Genomic DNA, 21,798 nt, shown 5'->3' on the forward strand with positions numbered 1-21,798 from the left:
CAAACATTTTAAGCAGCTGTCCATTCATCCAAAGGCCAGATGTGTTTAAAACTCAGATGCCCATTTGGCATTTACACCTGATGGAAACTAAAGGGCGGGCGCTGTTTCCTTTTACGGAAGGGTTTTCAGTGGGTTTTTTAAAAAGCCCGTTTAATGTTTAAATTGTATTTTAAAAAAAATCTTAAATGTACTTTTCTTCGCCAGCTTCTGTATCATTTCCGACAGAAAGATGAGATATTGTTTTGATGATAAAATCACAAAGCCAGCGAGGGATGCATGCTTCGTGGCTAGTATCCATGCCGTGGGATATCTAAATTATTTGTTTCAGGGGAAAAGAGTATATACACCACTAGCTAATCATAGGAACAAAATATCCATTAAAGCACTAGCAAGAAGCAGATGAAGGAACCAGATATCCTATTTATGAAATGGTTGTACATTTTTAAACTGCATTTTGTCTGTTTTAGCCATAAATATGTTTTATGAGCTGGTCACCTGACTGTAATAAATAAATAAATAAATAAATAAATAAATAAATAAATAAATAAATAAATAAATAAATAAATAAATAAATAAATAAATAAATTCATTCATTCATTCATTCATTCATTCATTCATTCATTCATTCATTCATTCAACAAAATATCCTGTTTACTGGAGACCTGAAAATAGCTACAACCTTGGATTAAACAGTGAGATTTGAGTCTGAGGAAGACTACTTTTAGATATTTTACAGATTTTTTGAAGACACCCTCCCACTTTGAATTATCTCGAGAGGACTTTAAAAATACAGTTGGTCGGAATCGTTTTCCGGCAAAGAAAGCTGGAACGGACAACTGATCTTTTCAGTGCATGTAAGTCAGCTTTGTATTTCATTTTTTGCCCCACAGGAATGGACAACTTGTTAGAATTTTTTTCCCCAACCTCGCAGGCTGCCTTTAGTCGATGTGGGTGGGAGGAACCTTTCTGGGCTAGAGTAACTGTCAATCTTCTCAGCACTAACCAATTGTTACCTCCTGCCACTGAATTTTCGAAGAGAGCCCCGCCTCTCTGCTCAGTACTTTTATTCCCTCTGTGTTGTGTGTTGGAAGCACTCAGTGAGTCTGTTGAACTTTGTGATGAAAACAATCACGTTTGTCAGCTTGCTGTGTGATCTGTTCAACCGTAAGTTGTTTAACCTTTTAATTCTTTCTGTTACAAGTGTGTTACTGGGTCTGTAAGCACCACTTAATGAAGGGGAAAAAAGGGGGTGCACTGCTTTGGGGAACTTGAAGCTAATTCTGCTCTGTGAATCCCTGCACTTTTGCGGTGAGAATTGAACCAAAATTCAACACTCTGCAACAAGTTTGTGGGTCCCCCCCAAACCCTTAAGGGGCCACACCACAGCTGCCACGGAGTTTTGGTGGCAGCTGTTGCATTCTGCAAAAGGATATCAGAAAATTTATGGAGTGCGACAGGAAGGGACGCCATATTTCTTGTCTCCCGTAAAGGAGGAAGGAAGGAAAAAAATCCATTTTGGAGAGGCAGCAAGAATCACAGTAGGTTCTCTCGGAGGGCGGAAGGAATCTGGAGCAGAAGAGATTTTTCTAAATTCTGGTCTAGCACGGCCGCCAATTTCCAGGGCTGAGAAACTGGGTTTGGATCAACCCTCCTGGCTCCTGTCCTCATGACTTGCATCCAAACCAGAACTTGGAAAGTCATTTTTCGCATGTAAATCTATCCCTGCTACTCTTTACAGTGTTTGGAAAGCAATTCGCTGTCATTAATACTTGCAGCGAGGAAAAAAATAACTCGTTGTGCTTCTTCTTGTGCCACTTTTTGGTTGGTTTCTGTTACTTTGGTGGCAGCGAGAGACACTTAAGATCGATACAAGGATGGCTTGAAATGTAAAAAATTCCCTCTGGAAATGCCTTTTAAGAGGAAACCTCTGAAAATCACATACAGTAGTACCTTGGTTTGCGGACGCCTCCGTTAACGTAATTTTCGGTTTACGAATGGCAATCCATTGAAAATAATGCCTCGGTTTACGATTCTTTTTTCACAGTACGAAGGACGTTTCCCCAGGATGTATTGAGCCTGGGAGGTTTATAGCACCGTCCCCGTTCCTATGGCGAACTGCGTTTCCGTTTACGAATTTTTTTGCATTATGTAATGTCCTGGAGAATGCATTAACTTCATAAACCAAGGGACGCCTGTCACTTGTTGCAATAAAATAACACTATTTTTCGTGAGCTACTCACGGAAGCCTAAGACCAAACTGAATACACCGAGCATCATCAGGGCATTATTAAAGTATGTTACGGATGCAGCGTGCTGAGAGATAACACCTCTCCCTTTGCAGGGTAGCTAACTTAAAGTTTTGCTTCTAGTTAGAGTGTGGGTTAAGTAAAAAAAAATGGCAGAGGAATAGTGCAAGATCCAAGCATTGCCTCGTATTGTACCATATTTTTCATGTATAAGACGCCCCCCACTTTTCTAATCCAAAATTAAGAAATCTAAGTGGGGCTTAGCAAGTGCAGGGGGACAGGGATCAAAGCGCTGCAGGATCGCTTTGATCCCTGCTTTCCCCTCCACTTGCTTTTCTTCTCTCCTCAGCTTACTTCCGTGTATTAGACGACCCTCAATTTTTAGTCTAAAGATTTTAGACAAAAGTATAGTCTTATACATGGAAAAATACGGTAGCTCATGATGCTGCTTTGTGCTCTGTGGTGGGCAAAATGGACGGGAAGACATAGGATAGCCAACTTCAAACATTCAGAGGTAGGCCACCCGTTCTTCAAGACAACTCTCCCCTGTGCTCAGACCCCTGTTGTTGATTTTCCAAAGTAACTAAAAAGCATCTAGTTCAGTTATTTCCCCCACCCCCCAGGAAATGGAAAATAAGAGTTACTTTCCAAAACCACAACTGGAATTTTAGCCAAGTGCTTTGGTTTATTCGGACTACAATTCATGACTTTTTTTGGAAGGGAGTTCACAAGCAATTTCTTGTTCGCAACAGGTGTGAGAGATGTGGCTACCTTCTGGAAGAAGAAGAAAAAAAACAGAAGCCTTCACCATAGCAGGGATTCCTCTAGATATGGACATCTGTGCATGTTCAGAGGCACTCCTTCATCTTTATTATCACCGCACCAAAGGCTCCCAGAAATTGAAAAACAGGACTTAAAAGGAGAGCCTTCTTGGTTCCGAGGGAACATGGCCCATTCCCTAGAAAAAATAAGGGCGAAGCAGATGAAAACGGGCCCTTAGGGGCAGAGAAGGACTTCCAGAAAGGTCCAGAAGGTTCCCATCTTCTCAAGCTTTCATGGTGTCTCTCCTTCCTAACAGAAGTTCCCAGTCTGAGCACATCACAAGCCGTCAATAAAGTCTTAAAGCGCCTCTCTTCTCAGAAGCCGGGGGCAAGGAGAGACCTGAGCCCCTTTTCGGATCAGCAGGTCTCTTTAAAGAGGGCCTTGTCTTGGCTTTGCAGCAAAATCTTCTCCTGGGCCAGTTCTTCCTTAGTCTTCTTTCTTGCTCTTAAAAAAAGGGGGAAAAAAGAGGGAATTCAAGCAGAAGGAACCACCAGTATCCCCCACCTATCCAACCTCTTATCCCGTGAATCCTGTCCATGAAATGTCCAGGAATACCCCTGTCTCCATGGATAGTTCTAGTTTTTTTTTAATTCACACATGGATAAGTGAAGCTGCACATACTGAGCCCATGGATATGTGTGTGTGTGTGTGTGTGTGTGTGTGTGTGTGTGTGTGTGTTCTACTGCGTTAAAACTCATGGGCATCCACTCTGGACGGCGAAGCCGCTGAGTGGCCCTGGGCTAAAGGAAGCTGCCTTATCAACCACGACAGCAAGCTTCCGATCTATAGTTCACCTCCAGAGTCGCGGTGTCCTCCATGCTTCCTGTAGAGGAAGCATGGAAGACATGCGTCGCGGCCTCCTATACCAGTCCGTGTCGTTAACGCGTGCCCTCCCGGATGATCTATTTCAAAATACTGAACTACTGGACAACACCAGCAATCATTGCGTCAGACTGCACAGGGAAGCCATTGAAATCCACAAGCACCAGCAGGACTTCAACAAAAAAGAGGAAAGTTTGAAATTCAACAAAACTTGACTTCCAGCTCGGAAAAACACAGTGTGCAAAAAGGTCAACAAATTCTACTCAGCCACAAGGACCGGGGATCACTACACACAAAAGACCAGCTAATGACACCCATCAATCGCAGTGACCGATAATCTCTCCTCCTTATCACAACAATACACCTGCAACAAGACACACTAATCACCCATCTCCTAAAAAAGGACAAAAGCTGATCTCACAGCCATAAATATGACACGGTGTCCCCTCCTTCTGGTGGATGATGCCGTCTCTGTTCCCGCCTAATGAATGGTCCCCACCCCCCTCACCTGTTCTCCACATCTTCTATGGTATCTGGTAGAGGCACGTTGAGGGTCTCGGGCAGGAAGCAGGCAATGAGGCCGGAGATGATTGGAGCCGATCCATACACAATCGGCGGCAGAGGGGTGTAATAATCTTCCATCATCTTCGCCAGAGGGGCCACGATGCCTCCCACCCGGGCCATGGTGCTCCCAAAACCTAGCCCAGTCTGCCTGGGGAGGGTGAGAAAAATACATGTCTTAACAATATGCTAGAATAACATTTCCGACTACTGCAGGAAGGACAGCCGGCAGAACGGGCTTTCGGTGTGCGTTGTATCCCCGCCGCTGCTTTCGCCTGTCCCGTGGCAGAGTCCTAGATTCTACTCTTCACTAAGCCCTGAAATGCGGGGGGTGATCCTGCACCAGACATTCTGGCAGGCTGACGGATCTGGAAGCCAAAAAGGGTCAGGGGGAGGACGAAGCAGAGAGGAGAATCCAGATGTGCCTGCTGGGCGGACTCATCGGAGGGAGCATCCTTGCCTCCCCAGATGTTCTTGGCTACAAACTCCCACAAGCCTTCGCCACCAGCGGTGCGGGTCCGGATTTCTGAGAACCGTACTCCAAGAACCGATCGTGACCAAGGGTTGGGAATATCACTGACCCACAGTCTTTCAAGGTAGTCCGTTCCCCGGCTCAGCCACTCTTAACCATTTCCCTAAACTACTGCAGCCTTCTGCAATCTGATTTTTTTTCCCGGGACCACAATACCCATGATCCCCACCCCGCTGAACGAAGGAGCCAAAAATTTTTAAAAGGCTTCCGAGATGGACCAGAGAGATTTCAGCAGGGTGTGACCATCCAGAGCCTCAGTGGTATCGGGGCTGGAATGCACAAAAGCTGACCTTAAAATAAATCTGATCGTTTTTAAGGTGCCCCCGTGGTTTTCTGCTTAGAGCCTGCTTTTTGTCGTCCCAGCTGCAGGGCAGCTAAGCCTGGATCCAACGATGTAGGTCTGGTCCTCTTCTCCCAAGTGTTCTGGGATTACTGTATTTTCTTGTGTATAAGACGTCCTCCACTTTTCTAACCCAAAATTAAGAAATCTAAGTGAGGCTTAGCAAGTGTAGGGGGAAAGGGATCAAAGCGCTGCAGGATCGCTTTGATCCCTGCTTTCCCCTACACTTGTTTTTGTTCTCGCCTCAGCTTACTTCCATGTATAAGAGAACCCTCAATTTTTAGTCTAAAGATTTTAGACAATAGTATAGTCTTATACATGGAAAAAATATGGTATATGGCTGTTGCTCTGTTTTTATTGTTTTTATTTTTTCTTCTAGGGAGAAGAAGCACTTATTGGTTACCTAAGAATTACCACCCTGATTTTTCCTGCACCAAGGGAGGACAGCGTGGGAAACCATCCTGGAACACAGGAGTGGAGTCCCAGACAAGGACTGGGTTCAGCAAATGCCCGTCTCCTGTCGCCGTGGAAAGAGGGGTCCTCAAAGCAAGCCAATGGGGCGGACGGGGTCTCCCGGGTGTCTTCCTTACCTGACAGGCGTGGGATACAGTTCGGTCGTGAACAGGAAAGTGCAATTGAAGGCCGCCGAGAGGCACCCCTTTCCGATGACGGCCAGCGCCGTGCGGACCGTCTGCAGCTCTTTGGAGAGGAGGGGAAGGGGAGGAGAGAAGAGAAAGACCAAAAGGCTGCATGATTCGAACACAGTACCAAGCTCCGATCTCCTCCACCCCTCCCACTTCCCTTCAGGGCAGGTTCCTAGGCACACGCAGAGGCCAAATGGTCAGATGCGGGCCGATGCACCCCACCAGGGCCTTCTGAAGCTCATCTCCATCCTCAGAGGGCGGTGAAGTGTGTTTATTTGTTTGTTTTATTCATAGGTCACCTTTCTCCCAGTAAGGAGTTGTTGCAGAGGAATCCCCGATTGGTTGGAGGCTTCTGAAGTCGTGGCAAAGGGCCACCAAAGAGTGGCACCTCACCCAGTGTTAAGAGTGTGGTGAGATGTTAGAGTGTGGGCTGGAACCTGGGTTCAAATCCCTATTCAGCCATCAAACTCACTGGGCCAGTCACAACTTTGAGCCACACACACCTCACAGGGTTGTGAGGATAGAAGTGTGGGGGGGGGGGAGAAGAGGTATCTCCATGACCTTGAGCTCAGAGGAAGAAAAACGAACTATAAATATAACCAATAAATAAATAGTAACCATGTGGCCTATGGGTTGAATTTTGTCCTCTTCAGTGTTCAATCTGCTGGGTGAGTCACACACACACACACACACACACACACACACACACACACACACACACACACACACCAGGTTGTTCAGAAGGACCCCTGTATCAATGGGGGATTGGTTCTAAGCCCTCACGTGGATGCTGAAAACCACGGATAATAGCAGCAACAATACATAGCATGGTCTCTGTCTCCCTCTAGTGGCCAGGTCTGGTAAATACATCATGGAAATATTTATATATTCTTTTAATATTTTTAATATTTTCAGATGCAGACAAATGAAGCCGCAGATACTGATCTGGCAGATCCGTGGGCCCGACTGTATCTACAACAGCTCATCCTCAAAAACATCTCTAGCAAGAAACCACGGCGTTCCTGCAAGAGAGGAAGTAAGCCTCCGTGGCCAGGGCGGAGAGTCTCACCTGTGGGCACGAATATGTTGATGATGATGATGAGGCCAGCGACGATGAGGAAGGATGCCAGGCTGACCCTCCGGCCGAGGTAGCTCATGGTGATGGTCACGACCACTTTGGCTGGGATGTCAATCGCCCCGAAAATCACCTGGATGAGGTAGATGCTGACCCCAAAATTCTGGAGGTCCATGGCCAGACCATAATAGGAGAAGCTCACGGAGAACCTGTCACAAAGGCGGTGGCGTGGCAGACAATGTTGGGAATGCAGGCCCCCAACATGTGTTCAAATCCCTGCTTCAGCCACGAAACCCACTGAATTACATTCGGCCAGGCACACGCTCTACCTCACAGGGCTGTTGTGAGGACGGAACGGGCGGCAACCTCACCAACCCCACGGCTCTCCCAACTGCCAGCAGGGGAATCCAGGAAGGAAAGAACGCAGTGCCGCTGATCTATATTGAATGTATGAACTATACCTCCCAAAAAACCCAAGTTTTCTGGAGCGGGGCAGGGGGATTACGGCTTCAAAATAGTTTTGATGGATTGTTCTGTAATGAGGAGAACTAATTTAAAAGCCTCAACCCCTCCCCTGTATATTCTCAATTATGCGGACCCCTTATGGATAAGAGGCAGACACAATGACTTTTAATAGCCCTGCCCAGCTCTGGAAGACTCAAGTATTCTGACTTCCTGTTTTCCTGCTGCCTCGGTTTTGCCTATCGTTAGTGACTTCTCTAACCAGTCCATTTGAAGTGAAGGCGCAGTTAAAAATTTTTTTTTTACAAACAAAGCAGAAGACAGATGAACATCCCTTGTGTTGTGCCCAACTAGAGTCTCCATAATTAAATTGTAAACTGCCCAGAGAGGGCTTTAAAGTGTGATAAGGCGCTTTGCATTGCTTAAAAAAAAAAAACTACCGTATTTTTCGCACCATAAGACGCACTTTTTCCCACAAAACGGGGGGGTGGAAAGTCTGTGCGTCTTATGGAGCGAAGAAAACAGATTATATTTTCCTGTTTTCTTCTCCTAAAAAATTGGTGCGTCTTATGGAAAGGTGCGTCTTATGGAGCGAAAAATACGGTATTTGAAGCCTCGACCTGTTCCGTATTTAAAGCAAAAGGAAATAAAAAAGATTTGTGCTTCAACCACGGATGAATTTTTAATTGACCTTCAAAGCGGCCGAACGGCCTCAACCTTCCCTATTTAAAAAAATGGGCAGAATGATTATTTTTTTAAACTGTGTTATCTTGGGCTAAATCTCTTACCACACCACAGAGAGGCAGCAGAAAATACGGCGGATGGCCGGGGTGCGCACCAAGTCGGAGATGGTGTAAGAAGCTTTCGTGGTGGAGAGCTCCTTCTCCATGTTGGAGAGCAGAACCTGCCAAGAAAAAAACATATATATATGTGTGTGTGTGTCCCTCAAAACGACCAGTCCTTATTTCAAAGCCGCAACTGGATCTTCCCTTCTGTTTACCTCTGTTGTGATCTTTGCTCCAGCTTCGTGCTTTTTGTTGATTCGGGCAACTCTTTGAAGGATGCCAACTGCTTTGCTGGATTTCCCCGAAAGGATCAGCCAACGCGCCGATTCTGCAAACCACCTGTGCCAAAGAAGACAGATTCAACGGAGGTGGAAAAATCCACCCTCGAACCTACAGTGGCTCCCGTCGATTCTGGGAAGCAAAGTTTCTACCTTGGATTTGCTCGCCAACTTTGGGATTTAGATTCAGTTCATAGGGACCTGATTTACCGTGACACCAGGCAAAAATCCTGACAGCCGATGGAGTGTCTCCGGTTTCCACAGGTCTAGCAGCTTTGACGTCAATCTGCACACATGCCCCTCTTCATCTGTGCCTTCATAATGGCCAAAATCCTCTGCCCTAGCACAATCAATCACACTGGGATATGCCTGGTGAATTACCGTATTTTTCCGTGTATAAGACACCCCCATGTATAAGACACACACACACCCCCACTTTTCTAACCCAAAATTAAGAAATCTAAGTAGGGCTTAGCACGTGTAGGGGGAAAGGGATCAAAGCGCTGCAGGATCGCTTTGATCCCTGCTTTCCCTTCCACTTGTTTTTGTTCTCTCCTCGGCTTACTTCCGTGTATAAGACAACCCTCAATTTTTAGTCTAGAGATTTTAGACAAAAGTATAGTCTTATACACATAAAAATACGGTATTTGATGAGTCAACTCTTCTGTGAATTCTCTCCATTCAAATGGGCCTACTCGAGCTGTGACTTACTTTAGCATATTATGTGACCCTTACGAACGAGCCCAGGTGAATTAAAAGAACTTGCAGTGGAGTCGTCTCACCAAATCCCTGTTGGTTCAATGGGCCTACTCAAGTGCAACGTATAAGGCTAAGCCACAGGATTTGTGCCGATGTATAAGCGGCTGTCCGAGCAAAAAAAGTTCTTCAGTCCTCGAAGGAGAACCACAGAGGGAGTCCCTTCCGATCTTCACTTACCAGGAATAAAGGAGAAATAAAAAGAAGGGCGCGGAAACGGCGAACTGCATCCAGCGCCAGTCGGGGATGGCATAGGCCACGCCCGCGAGTAGGATCTGTCCCAGCGTGTACACAAAGCCGGTGGTGGCGATGGTAATCGTGCGAAACTCCGTGGGAATCCATTCAACGACTGGAAAAGAGAAGAGGAACTCCATTAAGGGAGATCGATCTGCGATCCCATCAGCTCAGCCTTTGGGGGTTTGAATTTCATCCATTTCTTTATTATCCAGAATTATAAAACTGTCTGAGCTGAAACCAAGCTGGTCCTTGATCGAAATCATGGGTCGGGCGCCCCCGTCAAATCCGGCCTTCCTGCAAAAACTCATCCGGGATATAAAACGGTCCTTAGCTTGAAATGAGCTTCCCCAGCTCCCACCCTCGTCATGGTTATTATTTTTTTTCTACAAATGCTGGCAGTGCAAATCCCACCCCCTCACTCACTCCTCGCACACTCCTGCCAGATCAGAACTGCTTTCGCTTTCCCCTTTTGTAGAAATGGCCGTTCACACTTGTTGAAAAACAGCTTTGACCATTGCTTTGTATTTGGGCAAGAAGTGGTTAATTGATGGGCAGGGGAAGGAATCAGCTTCTGGGATTTTCCCCTGCCTGGTGTCACTTTGTGAATGGTCATGAGCCTAAGAAGGGATCCTGTAGACCATCTTGACTTGCTACCTTCGGTATTGTCAACACTCACGTTGCCCAACAAAGCTTGGCCTCCTTGTTCCTGCTGACAACGCGGGCACCATATTGTGCAGGAATATCGGGTCATTTCCTGGCTTTTTTGAATCGTGGGTCCAGAAGTAGTGATCCCACATTCATAAACGGGAGGATTTTTTTTTTTTAAGAATTGAATCAAACATCAATTCACTCAGAACCCACCTTTCCTCTACGTCACTAACCCAGACAAGGAACAGGTTGGAGTTGAACCAGGGGTGTAGTGGAACCAGGGCTCAAGGGGTGGACGCCCTAGGCCTCCTTGAGTAGCAGGGATCTGTGATGCTATTTGCCACCCCCTCAGGTTTCCATGTCCCTTCTGAGATGAGCTGCAGGTCTTACAGTAGCTAAGGGGAAAGGATTCCCCCCCCCCAGAACAGTAGGATGATTCAAGCTATCCCTGCTGTAGTGCAAGCATACGAGGGCCACTCATGTTCAAAAAAATATCAGTTTCTCATTTGTTGGTAAACCCTGATCCAGCAGCCCTTTATTTGAAGGCAAGCTGTGTCAATGGCCTAGGGCCATCTCTATGGTTAAAGCAGAAGGAAAAATTAAGATATGGGAGTGTCACCTATTTAACTACATAGCGTAGTTTGATAGTCCAATATAGGATGTAGTGGCAATGGGATTTGCGAGTTTTCTTGTGCTCACCTTCTGAAACTACCACTAGAAGATACATTTTGGATAAGAATTCTTTTTTTCTAAAATTATTATGTGACTCAGAAAAGCCTAATGTACAAAGATGTGATGTTTTGGGTGATGAAGACAATAAGGATAGCGCTCCGTATGTTATGGTTGTTATGAAACCAAAAATTAAATCATTACTATTCTGATAGGAACATTTAAATTTGATTCCTGCTTGGCTCTCATCGTCATCCTCTTCTTCAGTGCTATAGTTGTGGCAACGAATTCCATAATTTGGTCATGCATTTGGTCTTCAAAAACGAATTGTAACTCTGCTTTGAAATTTTTTTAAAAAAATATTTTAAAAAATTATTTTTAAAAAAAAAAATTACAATGGATATGTGGGGAATCGGTTCCGATTGCCCCACACATAATGCTGAAAAACGTGGATTATAATAAAATGCTTTTTTAATAGCGAAGGTCTCTGGCTCCCTCTATTGGTCAGTTCTCATAAAACCATTGAAATATATTTAGTGAACATGATCCATAGTATGGTCTCTGGCGCCCTCTACTGACCGCTTCCAGTAATGCCATCTTTAGAAATATCTGTTTCTAGATATATTTTTTAAAATATTTTAAATATTTTCAGACCGTGGATAACTGACTCAGTAGATACTGATCCCGTGGATTAGGGGCCCCAACTGTAATTGTAATTCTGCTTTGAAATAAAAATAATAATAGTAATAATTAAATAGGTTTGCAGAAAGTTTGTCTTTAAGGCTTCTGGGGGGGGGAATCTCTTACGCAAGCAAGCGATGCTCAGGCCGAATCCTGAGAGAGCCATCCCACTCAGGAACCGGAAGATGCAGTAAGAGAGGAAATTGGGCGAAAAGGCCGCGCAAGTCCCCATCACGGCCATCTGGAGGAAGGACCAAATCGTGAGCGCCTTGCGGCCAAACCTAGAGAGACAGCAAAGCAAAAGGAGAAACAGCTGAAATCGGCCCGTCGGCTCTTAAACACAGATCGAGGCATGGAGGAGCAATGGTCTATGGGTTTAGTATAACCTCTTTTAACCCCCCAGAAATGGTCCTTTAAAAACTCCGGAGAAGAAGGGGATAGACTGGCAGCTTCTATTTGGGATTTTTTAGGGGGTGGAGGCTCTTGGGAATCCTATGGTGAAAACTGTTAGAGTTTTTTGCAACCTTGCATGCAGCCTGAGTGAAGGGGAGGGACTATTTTAGGCTGGAGTGACAGGCAAACGATCCAATCAGTCGATCGTTTCCTCCTGCCTCTGAATTTAAAGACAGCCCCTGCCGGCTGAGTGTTCCTTTCCCTCTCTTTACTCCCTTAGAAGTCAGTGTTTGTTTCGTTTGCTGTTGATCGGTTCACAACTATAAGCAATGAAACTGTTTTTATTATTATTCTTTCTCCTGCAGATGTCTCAGAGTGAATTACTGAGACCTTAAGTGCCAGTGGGAATGTTGGATGGTGAAGATGGGAAAGGGGTGGACTAGCTGAGGAACTTGAAGCTATTCTCTGGGAGTCGCTGTATTTCTACTGTGTAGCAAAGCATTTTTAACCAGGAATTCAAAACTTTGCAACAAAAAGCACCTTCCTAGAGGTCTCTGGAAGTAGAAAAAAACTTTTTTTCAACACCTCCCCATGTTTATTTGTTTTTGCTTGGGGTAAAAACTTCTGTGGCAGCTTTCTGTGCAAGAACAAAGTTTTGTTAGCACCCGGGAGATCAGAAGAAGAAGAGGAAGACAAGAAATGGCCAATCAGTGCTTGTTTGCAGCTTGTTCAGGCAACATCTGCTGTAGCCAGGCCCCTTGCAAATCTGGATGGCTACAGCAGATGTTGCCTTAACAAGCTGCGAACAAGTGCTGATTAGCAATTTGCCTCCTCTCTTCTATCTGGTTGACTAAAGCAAACCCACCCGGGGAAGCCCAACTTCCTGGGTGCAAATTCACAGCCGATCAATGTGTATTTTCCCCCACTGTATTGTTGCACCCTAAATTAGGTAAGCGACCTTTTGTGTCCTCAGATTACGAAGAGCCTTTAAATTAAAAATAACGATCATCATTTTAAGAAGCAAGCTTCCTTTGAGCCGAATCCTCTGGGTTTAGCTGCAATCTCCGCCTAAGTGGTGGTGATAACGTTGGTCATCAGCTGTCCCTTTTGTGAGTGCCTGGCATTTTGTAGCTGGTGGCTCTTCCATAGGTTGTTAGGAGCCATTCACTTTGCAAAAGATCCGTTCCCATGGAGGCGAAAACTGCTTAAAACAGGTTGATTGGCGAGATACAAAGCAGCTGGCCTGCATTTTGGGACTCTTTTACGGACCGTGTCCAGGAGGAATGATCACAACGAGTGCCTATGCTCCAGAACTGATGACCGCGCCGTTTCGTCTTGCGCTTCTCAGCCTGCAAAAATGTGCCAACTCATGGGCTCGGATGAAGACGGGAAGGGCACCAGAGAGAGAGAGAGGCGGATGATGGAAGAGGCACCCTTTGTACTGCTCTGGAATGTGGGACGGCACGTGTCCGTTAAAGACTTGTTGACCAATCAGAAAGGAGGTGTCTGGCCCAGGAGGGGCATCCGTGGTCAAGGAGGCCTGCCACTATCCGGGCGGCATGTGACTCAGCCGGGCCAGAGTCCAGGGTGGAACGGACAGGACACGTGCAGTTCCTAAACTGTCCACTTGGGGCGCCTTAAGAGTTCCCCAGCTTTCCCTGGAATAAACTCGTCCTATGTCCGTGAAGCCATCTTTTCTCCCTTCCTTTTAATTTTTATTTTTCATTCCTTGGGTGAAGAAGGGAGAAGATGGGTTAAGGGACGGGAAACCAAGGGAGGGTTATGAGGCGATGTGGGCACCTGAGAAAATACGTGCCTCCGGAAGGAAGGGCAATCCCACAAATTCTTATTCTACAAGCCCTCATCCTTCAAAGAATTCTCCATCGTGGCTGAAAGCAGGATCCGTTCTTGGTCCTCCCAGAGTGCAGGGAATGCAATAATGGGATCAAGTGACAGGAAGTTAGATTTCAGCTGAATATCAGGAAAAATGTCCTAACTGTTAGAGCAGTACGACAATGGCGCTAAGGACCTCGGGAGGTGGCGAGCGCTCCAACGCTGGAGGCCTTCAAGAGAAGATTGGACTACCATTTATTAGATCTACTTTGACTTGGATTCCTGCATTGAGGAGGGTGGTCTTGATGGCCCCTCAGAAGCCCCTTCCAACTCCTTTATTCTATGAAAGATCAAACATGAGATGGTTGGGTTCAATCAAAAAACCCAGAATCTGTGGTCTGTTAACAACAGTATTTTGAAGGTGCGTCATAAGAGCGTCGGAAGTTCCAAGAAACTTCCATAATACACATAATACACAACACACACCTTGAAATTAGGCTGAGGGCTCCAAGCCATCAGCCTGAGAGCCTTTGTTTAAATACCACTATTTTAGTATCCTAAGGATTCCAATAAATAAAATAAACATTATCATGAAGAGTTAAAGCCAGCTGCATAAAAAGCCTTTCTAGGAGTTGAAAGGAAGATGTCAAAAGCCTGTCCTACAAGGATCCGGTGTCATTGATTGGTACTGAGGAGAGAAAATATGCCCTATCTGAAAGTCTGATTAGTTAGGCGTTGAGATCTGAAGGAACTGCGTGCCGGGAGAGAAAAGCAGGATGTAAGCTTTCCATTCGTGTCTGGATTACCCTTGGCCTTTTTTAATACCTTCATGGAGCAGTTCAAGAGTTCTAGAATAATTTCTGCTTATGGGTTTTATGTGTGTCTCTTCCCTTACCTCCACATTTTCTATAAGGTGTTCGCCTGTTTCTAAAATAAAAAATGTGGGAGAGTTATGACTAACAGGCCACGGGGATGGGGGGGGGGGGGGAATAAGGTCTGAGATGTGGCAAATTAAGGTTTCCTGCAGAGTCTTCTCAGGAAAGAGGGCCTCCTTAAGAAGAGGCCTCAGGTCCCAAGGGCCAAATCCTGGACCTGAATTCTGTTGGACTTTCGTTTGCAACTTCCCTTGCTATCTGTAGTTTGTGTGGCAGGGAGAGATTTTTCTGGGCTTAAGTCCGTGTCTCTCTATCCAGCACTAACCCGTTGTCCCTTCCAGGCTTTGAATTCAAAGAGAGCCCCGCCTCTCCATTAGCTATCCCCCACCCACATCTCCTTTGCTGGTGGGCTGCTGTTTGTTTGCTGTTGATCTGTTCGGTTGGTAGCTAAATATGTGTGCAGGGAAGGAAGTCTGCAATTTCCAACAACTGTTAGTAAAGAATTTTGTAAAAAATTCTTTCTCTTACAAAAGTCTCAGTTCGTTATCGAGATTTTAAAGAGCCCGTTAATGAGAAAAGGGTGGGCTCTGGGGAACGTCTAGCTACTCTGCTCAGGACGTCTCTGTACTTCTGCTGTGCGACAGAAGCAAACAGAAAACAAGCTCAACGTACACCCGCACTTACGCGAGTGCAAGGCGCAATTAAAGGTTTAAAACACAAGTTATCGTTAAGAAATCTTAAGCACCCAACTAGCAATCGGTACCTAGCAGCTGGTCAAGGGTCAGAATCCGAGTGTATTTTTAAAAAAAATCTCGCTCAGCTTACTTGTCAGCCAGCCCGCCGAGGATCAGGGCCCCAGCCAGCACGCCAGCCATGTAGACAGACTGAGCCATCTCCCGGAGCTTCCGCCGATCACACACCAGATCCCACTGTTACAGAAGGAAGGAAAAACTGGGTCAGTGTTGGTTTGTTTTAAGGCTCGGGAGATAAAAGAAACAGGAAAGGGGGTCCCGATCGGGGAGAAACTTAGCAGGACCCTTTGAGAGCAGAAGAATCATTACAACGAGCCACTGCACTAAGATGTGTTGTCCACTCGTACCCAGAGAGCAGGATTTTCTCCTTCGGGGGGAAAAACTGCCATAGGTAGCCGGCTGGGTGATGTTCGCTGGGTGATGTTCACATGCAACCTCGAAAGCCCGAACTTTCCAAGAAAGGTCCCTTCCACCAAATCAGAGAAATTAAGCCCCATCCGGTGAAGACCCGTCCCCTTCTGGCAAGATTTTCCTTCATCCCCCGCTGCCTGAGTGAAGTTTGTACAATGGTGCCTCGCTAGACGATGATAATCCATTCCACTGAAATCGCTGTTTAGCGAAATCATTGTCTAGCGAAAAGCATTTTCCCCATTGGAATGCATTGAAACCTGTTTAATGCATTCCAATCAGGAAGAATCGTTGTTGTCTAGCGAATATAAGGCCATAGGAAAGCCGCTTTGCGAACCGCCAATCAGCTGTTTAAATCGCTGTCTTGCAAAGCTTAGGTCCCGAAAACACCCGTTTTGCGAGCGCAGAGGGAGCTGTCAAAATCGTCATCTAGCGAAAATCAGTTTGCGAAGCAGGGACCAAACATTGTCCAGCAAAATTCCCCCATAGGAATCACTGTTTTGCGAATCGCTATAGCAATCGCAAAAAGCCAATGTCTAGCAAAAAAAAACTGTCATGCGGGGTAACTGTCTAGCGAGGCACCACTGTATTTTTATTTTAATGGATTGTCGTGCCTGACTCCTTCGCAGGTCTTTTGGTGTTGCTTACTTCTTCGGTATGATCTCTCTTTGACCCCTTTAAGTATTTGTAGACTCACTGCTGTTAGCTTTAAATAGAAGGGAAGGGACCCTATGGAACATTGAGTCAAGCCGCCGCCCCCGTCCAACAGGCACTGTGGGGGATTCAAACTCCCAGCCAGATCCCTAAACCACAGAGCTAGCCAGCAGTTCTACAAGAATGCAGGCGGAAGCTTTAAAAAAAAAAAAAAAAGACAGGGCGGGGCATCAAGAGGACCACTTTGATCCCTTGGGATCGGTCCCTGGATCCTTTTGCATCTTTGGCTGTGGAGCCAGAGGTTGCGAGTTCGAAACCCAGCGCCTCCCTGACAGGGGCTGGACTCTGATCCACAGGGGACCCTTCCGGCTCTGCCGTTCTAACGTTACGAGATGATGGTTATTATTGCACGCCGAGCTGCCCAAAAGAGCAATAATGGCCACACCGTCTGGATAGAGGTGCTTCTCACTTGAGTCTGTGACCACATAATCACGAATTAATTAATTAATTAATTAATTAATTAATTGTATTCTTCTCCCTGATCCCCAGTGCAATCCCAAAGCACAAAAAAAAAAATCACAAAGAGAAGCCACACAGCCAAGCAGGGCCACGACGGGAAAATATTAGAAAATTAATATTTTTTTAAAAATGATGTTGTTAAGGTTGTCTCTTTCCAAAAAGTTGCTGGAAAAGGGGAGGAGCCATCGTGCTTCACAATTGCCCGCGGCCCCTCTTTTTTTTTTTCTCCATCGGTTCAGGGTCGGTGGTCCGCCCTAGACGAAAAATATGAACTATAATGCTAAAAGAAATAAATCGTGACGAAAGTGGGGGATGGTGGTCGGCATGAACACATAAACGCATGAAATCATGATAAAGTGTGAAAATCATGAGGTTTTTTTTTTGTGTTTACTTTTTGGGGGACGATAGGGGTTGTAGTCCCAAGAAAAAATCTCCTTGAGGCCTGTTTAGCGCACAAAAGTCTGGCCGCTCAAAGCATCGCCTCCGAAACACAGAGTGCCCCCCCTCCTTACCAATGGCTACTTGTCTATTACAAGGGGAGCGGAAAAATGCGCCCCCCACTTCACCCCCCCCAGAAAAAGCAGCTGCTTTTTTTCCCTTGGGTTTCTGGCCAGGAGGAGGATCTCCAGCTGGTTCTGGATTCTGTTCTTCCCAGCAGGGCCTTCGGACTGGAGAAATCGGAGTGCGAGGGGGGGGGGAGCGGTTTAGAGGCTGGTCTGTCAATTACAGCCTGTTTACCCATCAGAGGCAAAAGGTTCCATGGGGCGCCGGGATGCTTAACCCCTCCGTTTGCCGGAAAGTCCGGCTGTTTCTCTTTTTCGCTCCCAACCTCCTTGACTTTGGCATTCTGAATAAGAGTGTCCCATCGCTACAGGACTCCACGAGAGAGAGCTAGGGTGGAGTAGTGGTTAGAGCATGGCGATGCCGGTTCAAGTCTCCCCTCGGCCGTAAAATTCACTGGGTGTCTTTGAGGGGGGGGGCCCTCCTCCTTGCCCTCACTTGCCTACATCATCTTCTGTGAATTGAAAAAAAAGGCACTGTATAACCTATCAATTCTGAAGGAAATCAACCCTGAGTGCTCACTGGAAGGACAGATCCTGAAGCTGAGGCTCTAATCCTTTGGCCATCTCAGGAGAAGAGGAGACTCCCTGGAAAAGACCCTGATGTTGAGAAAGTGTGAAGGCAAGAGGAGAAGGGGACGACAGAGGATGAGATGGCTGGACAGAGTCATCGAAGGGACCAACATGAATTTGACCCAACTCCGGGAGGCAGTGGGAGATAGGAGGGCCTGGCGTGCTCTGGTCCATGGGGTCACGAAGAGTCTGATGCAACTAAACTAAACAACAACAAAATACTTATAGATAATAAACAAGGCTAGAAAATATGGCACTCTCCCAGGCTAAATTCTGGTACAGAATGAAAGACAAGCGCCTAAGATTTAGGGCGAATGTTGGACATTCGCCCAGGAGAGAATGGAATTTCCGAACAGGGAGCCCCGATTCCTAGAGGATCAGCCCCAGGCCACCTGGAGGCGTTGGGGGATGATGGGAATCTAAATGCATCTGGAGGGGGGCCAGATTGAGAAAAGCGGAGGGAGGCGACACGGGGTTCCGATCCTGCCATGATCGCCGGCCTCCGTGGGGCTCCAGGTCTCTAAGCTTCAGTTAAATGGAAAGGATTTCCTTATTAGGGGTATTTCCACCACCATGGAGAGGGTGGGGGGGATATTTGGGGTTCTCACCCTCCCCTTTTGCCCGACATCAGGGTCACGCTGGGCTGGGACAAGAGAGGCCAGCGGGCGACATGATGGGGAGCAGGGGGAAGATGGGAGGATACACAGTCGGTTTACGAACGCCTCGGTGAACGTAACTTTTCGGTTTACGAATGAAAAATCCATTGAAAATAATGCCTTGGTTTACGAATTCTTTTCCGCCATACGAAGCAACTTTCTGCAGAATGCATTCATTGCGCCTGGAGGGTTTATAGCACCACCCCCCCTACATGCCTTCCTATGGGAAACCGCATTTCGGTTTGCGAATTTTTTTGCAATTCGAAACATCCCGGATTCAATTCGTAAACCGAGGTACGCAGTGCTCATATCTTGTTCTCGGGCTTCCAGAGGTTTATTGTTGACCACGGTGCAGGCGGGAGGCTGGACTAAAGAGGCCTTGGTTCGATCTCGTGAGTTCGAGACGGAGCCTCCATGTCCCGAGGCATCCTATCTGTAGCCCCTTGCTTTGCCACCTGGAAGGTTCCCGGTTCGGCCCCTGCCTTTTCCACGTTGAGGAGAAAGACCCGGTCTAAAACTTTGGAGAGCGGCTGCCCGTCCGTGCAAACCATCTTGTGCGAGAGGGAGCGACGTCTGTGTGCAGGATTCGTCCGTTCCTGTTTAGTTTGTCGCTTTTATTCTGAATTCTTGAGGACCAGAAACGAACAAATCGTGTACCCCAGGAACTAAACAGGTAACCGGAACCACCTGTCGTTCCTGGTTACTTGGTGAAGAAGAGGGAGGCACTTTGCTTAAACTCAGAGACACTCTTTTTCATGCTTACGTCCTTAAACGTCTCCGAGGTGAAACACTCACTGGCCGTGGATAGAATCACTTCTAAAATTACTCAGAGGAGTCCCCGATACAAGACCTTTCACTTCCTTAGGTAGCATTTTAATTGCCTCGCTCTCTGTCTCTCTCTGCTTCCATTCTTTTGATTCCTGGGAAAGATCTATTCTTTGGATCCTGGTGCGAAAGATGCACACTTAAGGGGTTCAAATGATTCGGAGCCTCTGAGTTTCAAAATGTTTCACTTACTCCTCCGTGTCGTCTTGGTTCGGCAGTATAAATTCAGGAGCGGGAGATCTAATTTTGTTGCTTCTCTTGTTTAACGACGGGGGAAATCAGAAAACCTCATCTACAGCCCAAGGCAGGATGCTTATATGGGGTTTGAGCTTTTCAGGAAGGACGTGGGAGACCTGAGTTCAAATCCCAACAAATCTGAATCCCTCCCTGCTCCATGGAAACAGCCGGGCAATTATGATCAGCCGTTCTTCTGCATGACCCACACGGCAGGGTTGTTGTTATGAGACAGACATGTCGTGACAATAAAGGAGGACCACTGTGTTTGCTATATTCTGATCTCACAGCAGGAAAGGAGGGATTAAAATACACACACACACACACACACACACACAAATAGACAATGAATCACCCTCAAATCTAGAGTCAGATCCCGGTCTACTCTCTCCAACTCCACTGGACCCATTTTCACTTCTGGATTGATGCACAAGTTAATTAAACTGTAGTTTGAGATCTTAGATTATGATGACCCTAATATTTTTCCCACCCCATTTCTGCCATGACCAAGCCATCTTTTTGCTACTTCTATGGGGCATCTTAAACATGGCATAATTTAGGGCTTCTCCGGGCCTCCATCGGTCCCCTCTCACCTCCGTGATGATGGTGGACGTGTACACGGTCCGATCGTACACCCATCCGTTGGCGCAGGGCTCGGTGTCCGTCTTGGTCCGGTTGGCGGCCGTGAAGTTGGGGTTGAGGAGCGACCACTGGGGGTCCACGAAGCGGCGGCATTTCTCGGGCTGTTGCCTGCTGTTGACGGGGATGCCGATTCGGAGCAGCTCCGTGGGTCCGATGACATCGAGGTACCTGGTGCCGTTGGCCGGGAGGTGGACCTGGCAGTGGTGGTCCGGGATGGCGGCGGTGAAGTTCTGGAGAAGGTTGTGGCTGGCCATCAGCACGATGGGGACGGTCAGGAGGAAGGTGTGGATGATTTGAAAGCGCCCCATGCCGCCGATTTGGTCCAGGAATTCTGCGAAACCCATGATGGCCCAGGAAATCCCCCTGGAAGAGGGGAGAGTGGGGTCAAGAAATATAAGCAGGTCCTTCTTTAACTCCAACGCACAAGATGTGAAAGAGAGGGGGGACCTTAAGGAGGGCCAGTTTCCCCGTCGGTTTCTGCGGCTCGTGAAGTTTTCGTAATGCGAGCTGGCCTCTGGGGCAGCAAGCGAACTGCGGGGAGCTCCGGAGGCCACAGATCTCTTCTGTTTGGGTTCCTGGAGCAGAAAAAACAAATGGGTCCAGCAAAAGGAGTGTTTTGATTTACCCAACCGTCCGCAGCATCCGTGGGAGTTTAAAAGGTTTCAATTGATCTCCGGTGGTGGGTCTTGTGCCAAGCTAGGGTGGATTCCAGGCGCTTGACTGAAGTTTGAGGGTCTCTCTCTCTCTTTTCCCTTTTTCTTCCACTACATCATCCTCAGGCCTTTGCCCAGGGTTAAGGGGTGGAGAGGGAATGTCTTGCGAGGTTGATTCTTGAAATCTGCAAAATAAATTCCCCTCCACCGGGAGGGAGCTGTGAGAAGCCAGAAAGTTGTCGGCCGGTGGCCAGCTTGGTGGGCTGAACTTGCGGTCGCTTTCGCTCCTGGGCAAAGTGGGGTCTGCCTCCTCTGGGTCTCCGGGTGGATTATTTATGTAAAGCACTAAGCAGATCATCCCGTTAAAGTTTTACTCCTGTCTGAAGGGATTAACGAACTTGTTTTAGAAAAGAGACTCCGTGCCAGGCGGCTCTGGCAGAAAGTAGCCGGCGCAGAAATGTGGCGGGGGAGAAGGGGTGCCGGTGTGTGTGTGTTATATCCCTACAAGCTTTCCCCTCTTGGGAAGGTGTCCATCACGCTTCTGAACCCCCTCCTTTTCTTGCGTCTCCCCACAAGTAGACCTTTCCTCGGCCACTGCCCCCCACCGTGGGGCAAGAATTCCCTGGAGGGTGGGTGTTTTTCGAAAACCAGTGGATACTGGGC

General features: G+C 47.0%; 1 protein-coding gene across 1 annotated transcript; it reads right to left on the minus strand.

The window, feature by feature from the left end:
- Positions 1–2,906: 2,906 nt before the first annotated feature.
- Positions 2,907–21,498, minus strand: LOC110069896 (solute carrier family 22 member 6-A). Its single transcript, XM_020777469.3, has 10 exons — positions 20,434–21,498; positions 15,485–15,588; positions 11,685–11,839; positions 9,504–9,672; positions 8,505–8,628; positions 8,293–8,408; positions 7,037–7,251; positions 5,914–6,022; positions 4,399–4,602; positions 2,907–3,512 (listed from the first exon to the last, which is right to left on the minus strand). Exons 1-10 carry the CDS (start codon positions 20,824–20,826, stop codon positions 3,425–3,427), a joined length of 1,677 nt encoding a protein of 558 aa, XP_020633128.3. The 5' UTR covers positions 20,827–21,498; the 3' UTR covers positions 2,907–3,424.
- Positions 21,499–21,798: the final 300 nt, after the last annotated feature.

The sequence above is a fragment of the Pogona vitticeps genome, chromosome 15 (assembly GCF_051106095.1).
Source record: "Pogona vitticeps strain Pit_001003342236 chromosome 15, PviZW2.1, whole genome shotgun sequence".
NCBI lineage: Eukaryota > Metazoa > Chordata > Lepidosauria > Squamata > Agamidae > Pogona > Pogona vitticeps.

What these genes read in the sequence shown, in the direction of transcription:
- LOC110069896 (XM_020777469.3), bottom strand. Translation starts at nt 20,826, where the DNA reads ATGGGTTTCGCAGAATTCCTGGACCAAATCGGCGGCATGGGGCGCTTT. An exon ending in CCTGAGCATCGCTTGCTTGC is followed by an intron (nt 9,673 to 11,684) that starts GTAAGAGATTCC and finishes TCTCTTTTCCAG; the next exon opens with TCGTTGAATGGATTCCCACG. An exon ending in CAACATATTCGTGCCCACAG is followed by an intron (nt 6,023 to 7,036) that starts GTGAGACTCTCC and finishes TCCTCTCCAAAG; the next exon opens with AGCTGCAGACGGTCCGCACG.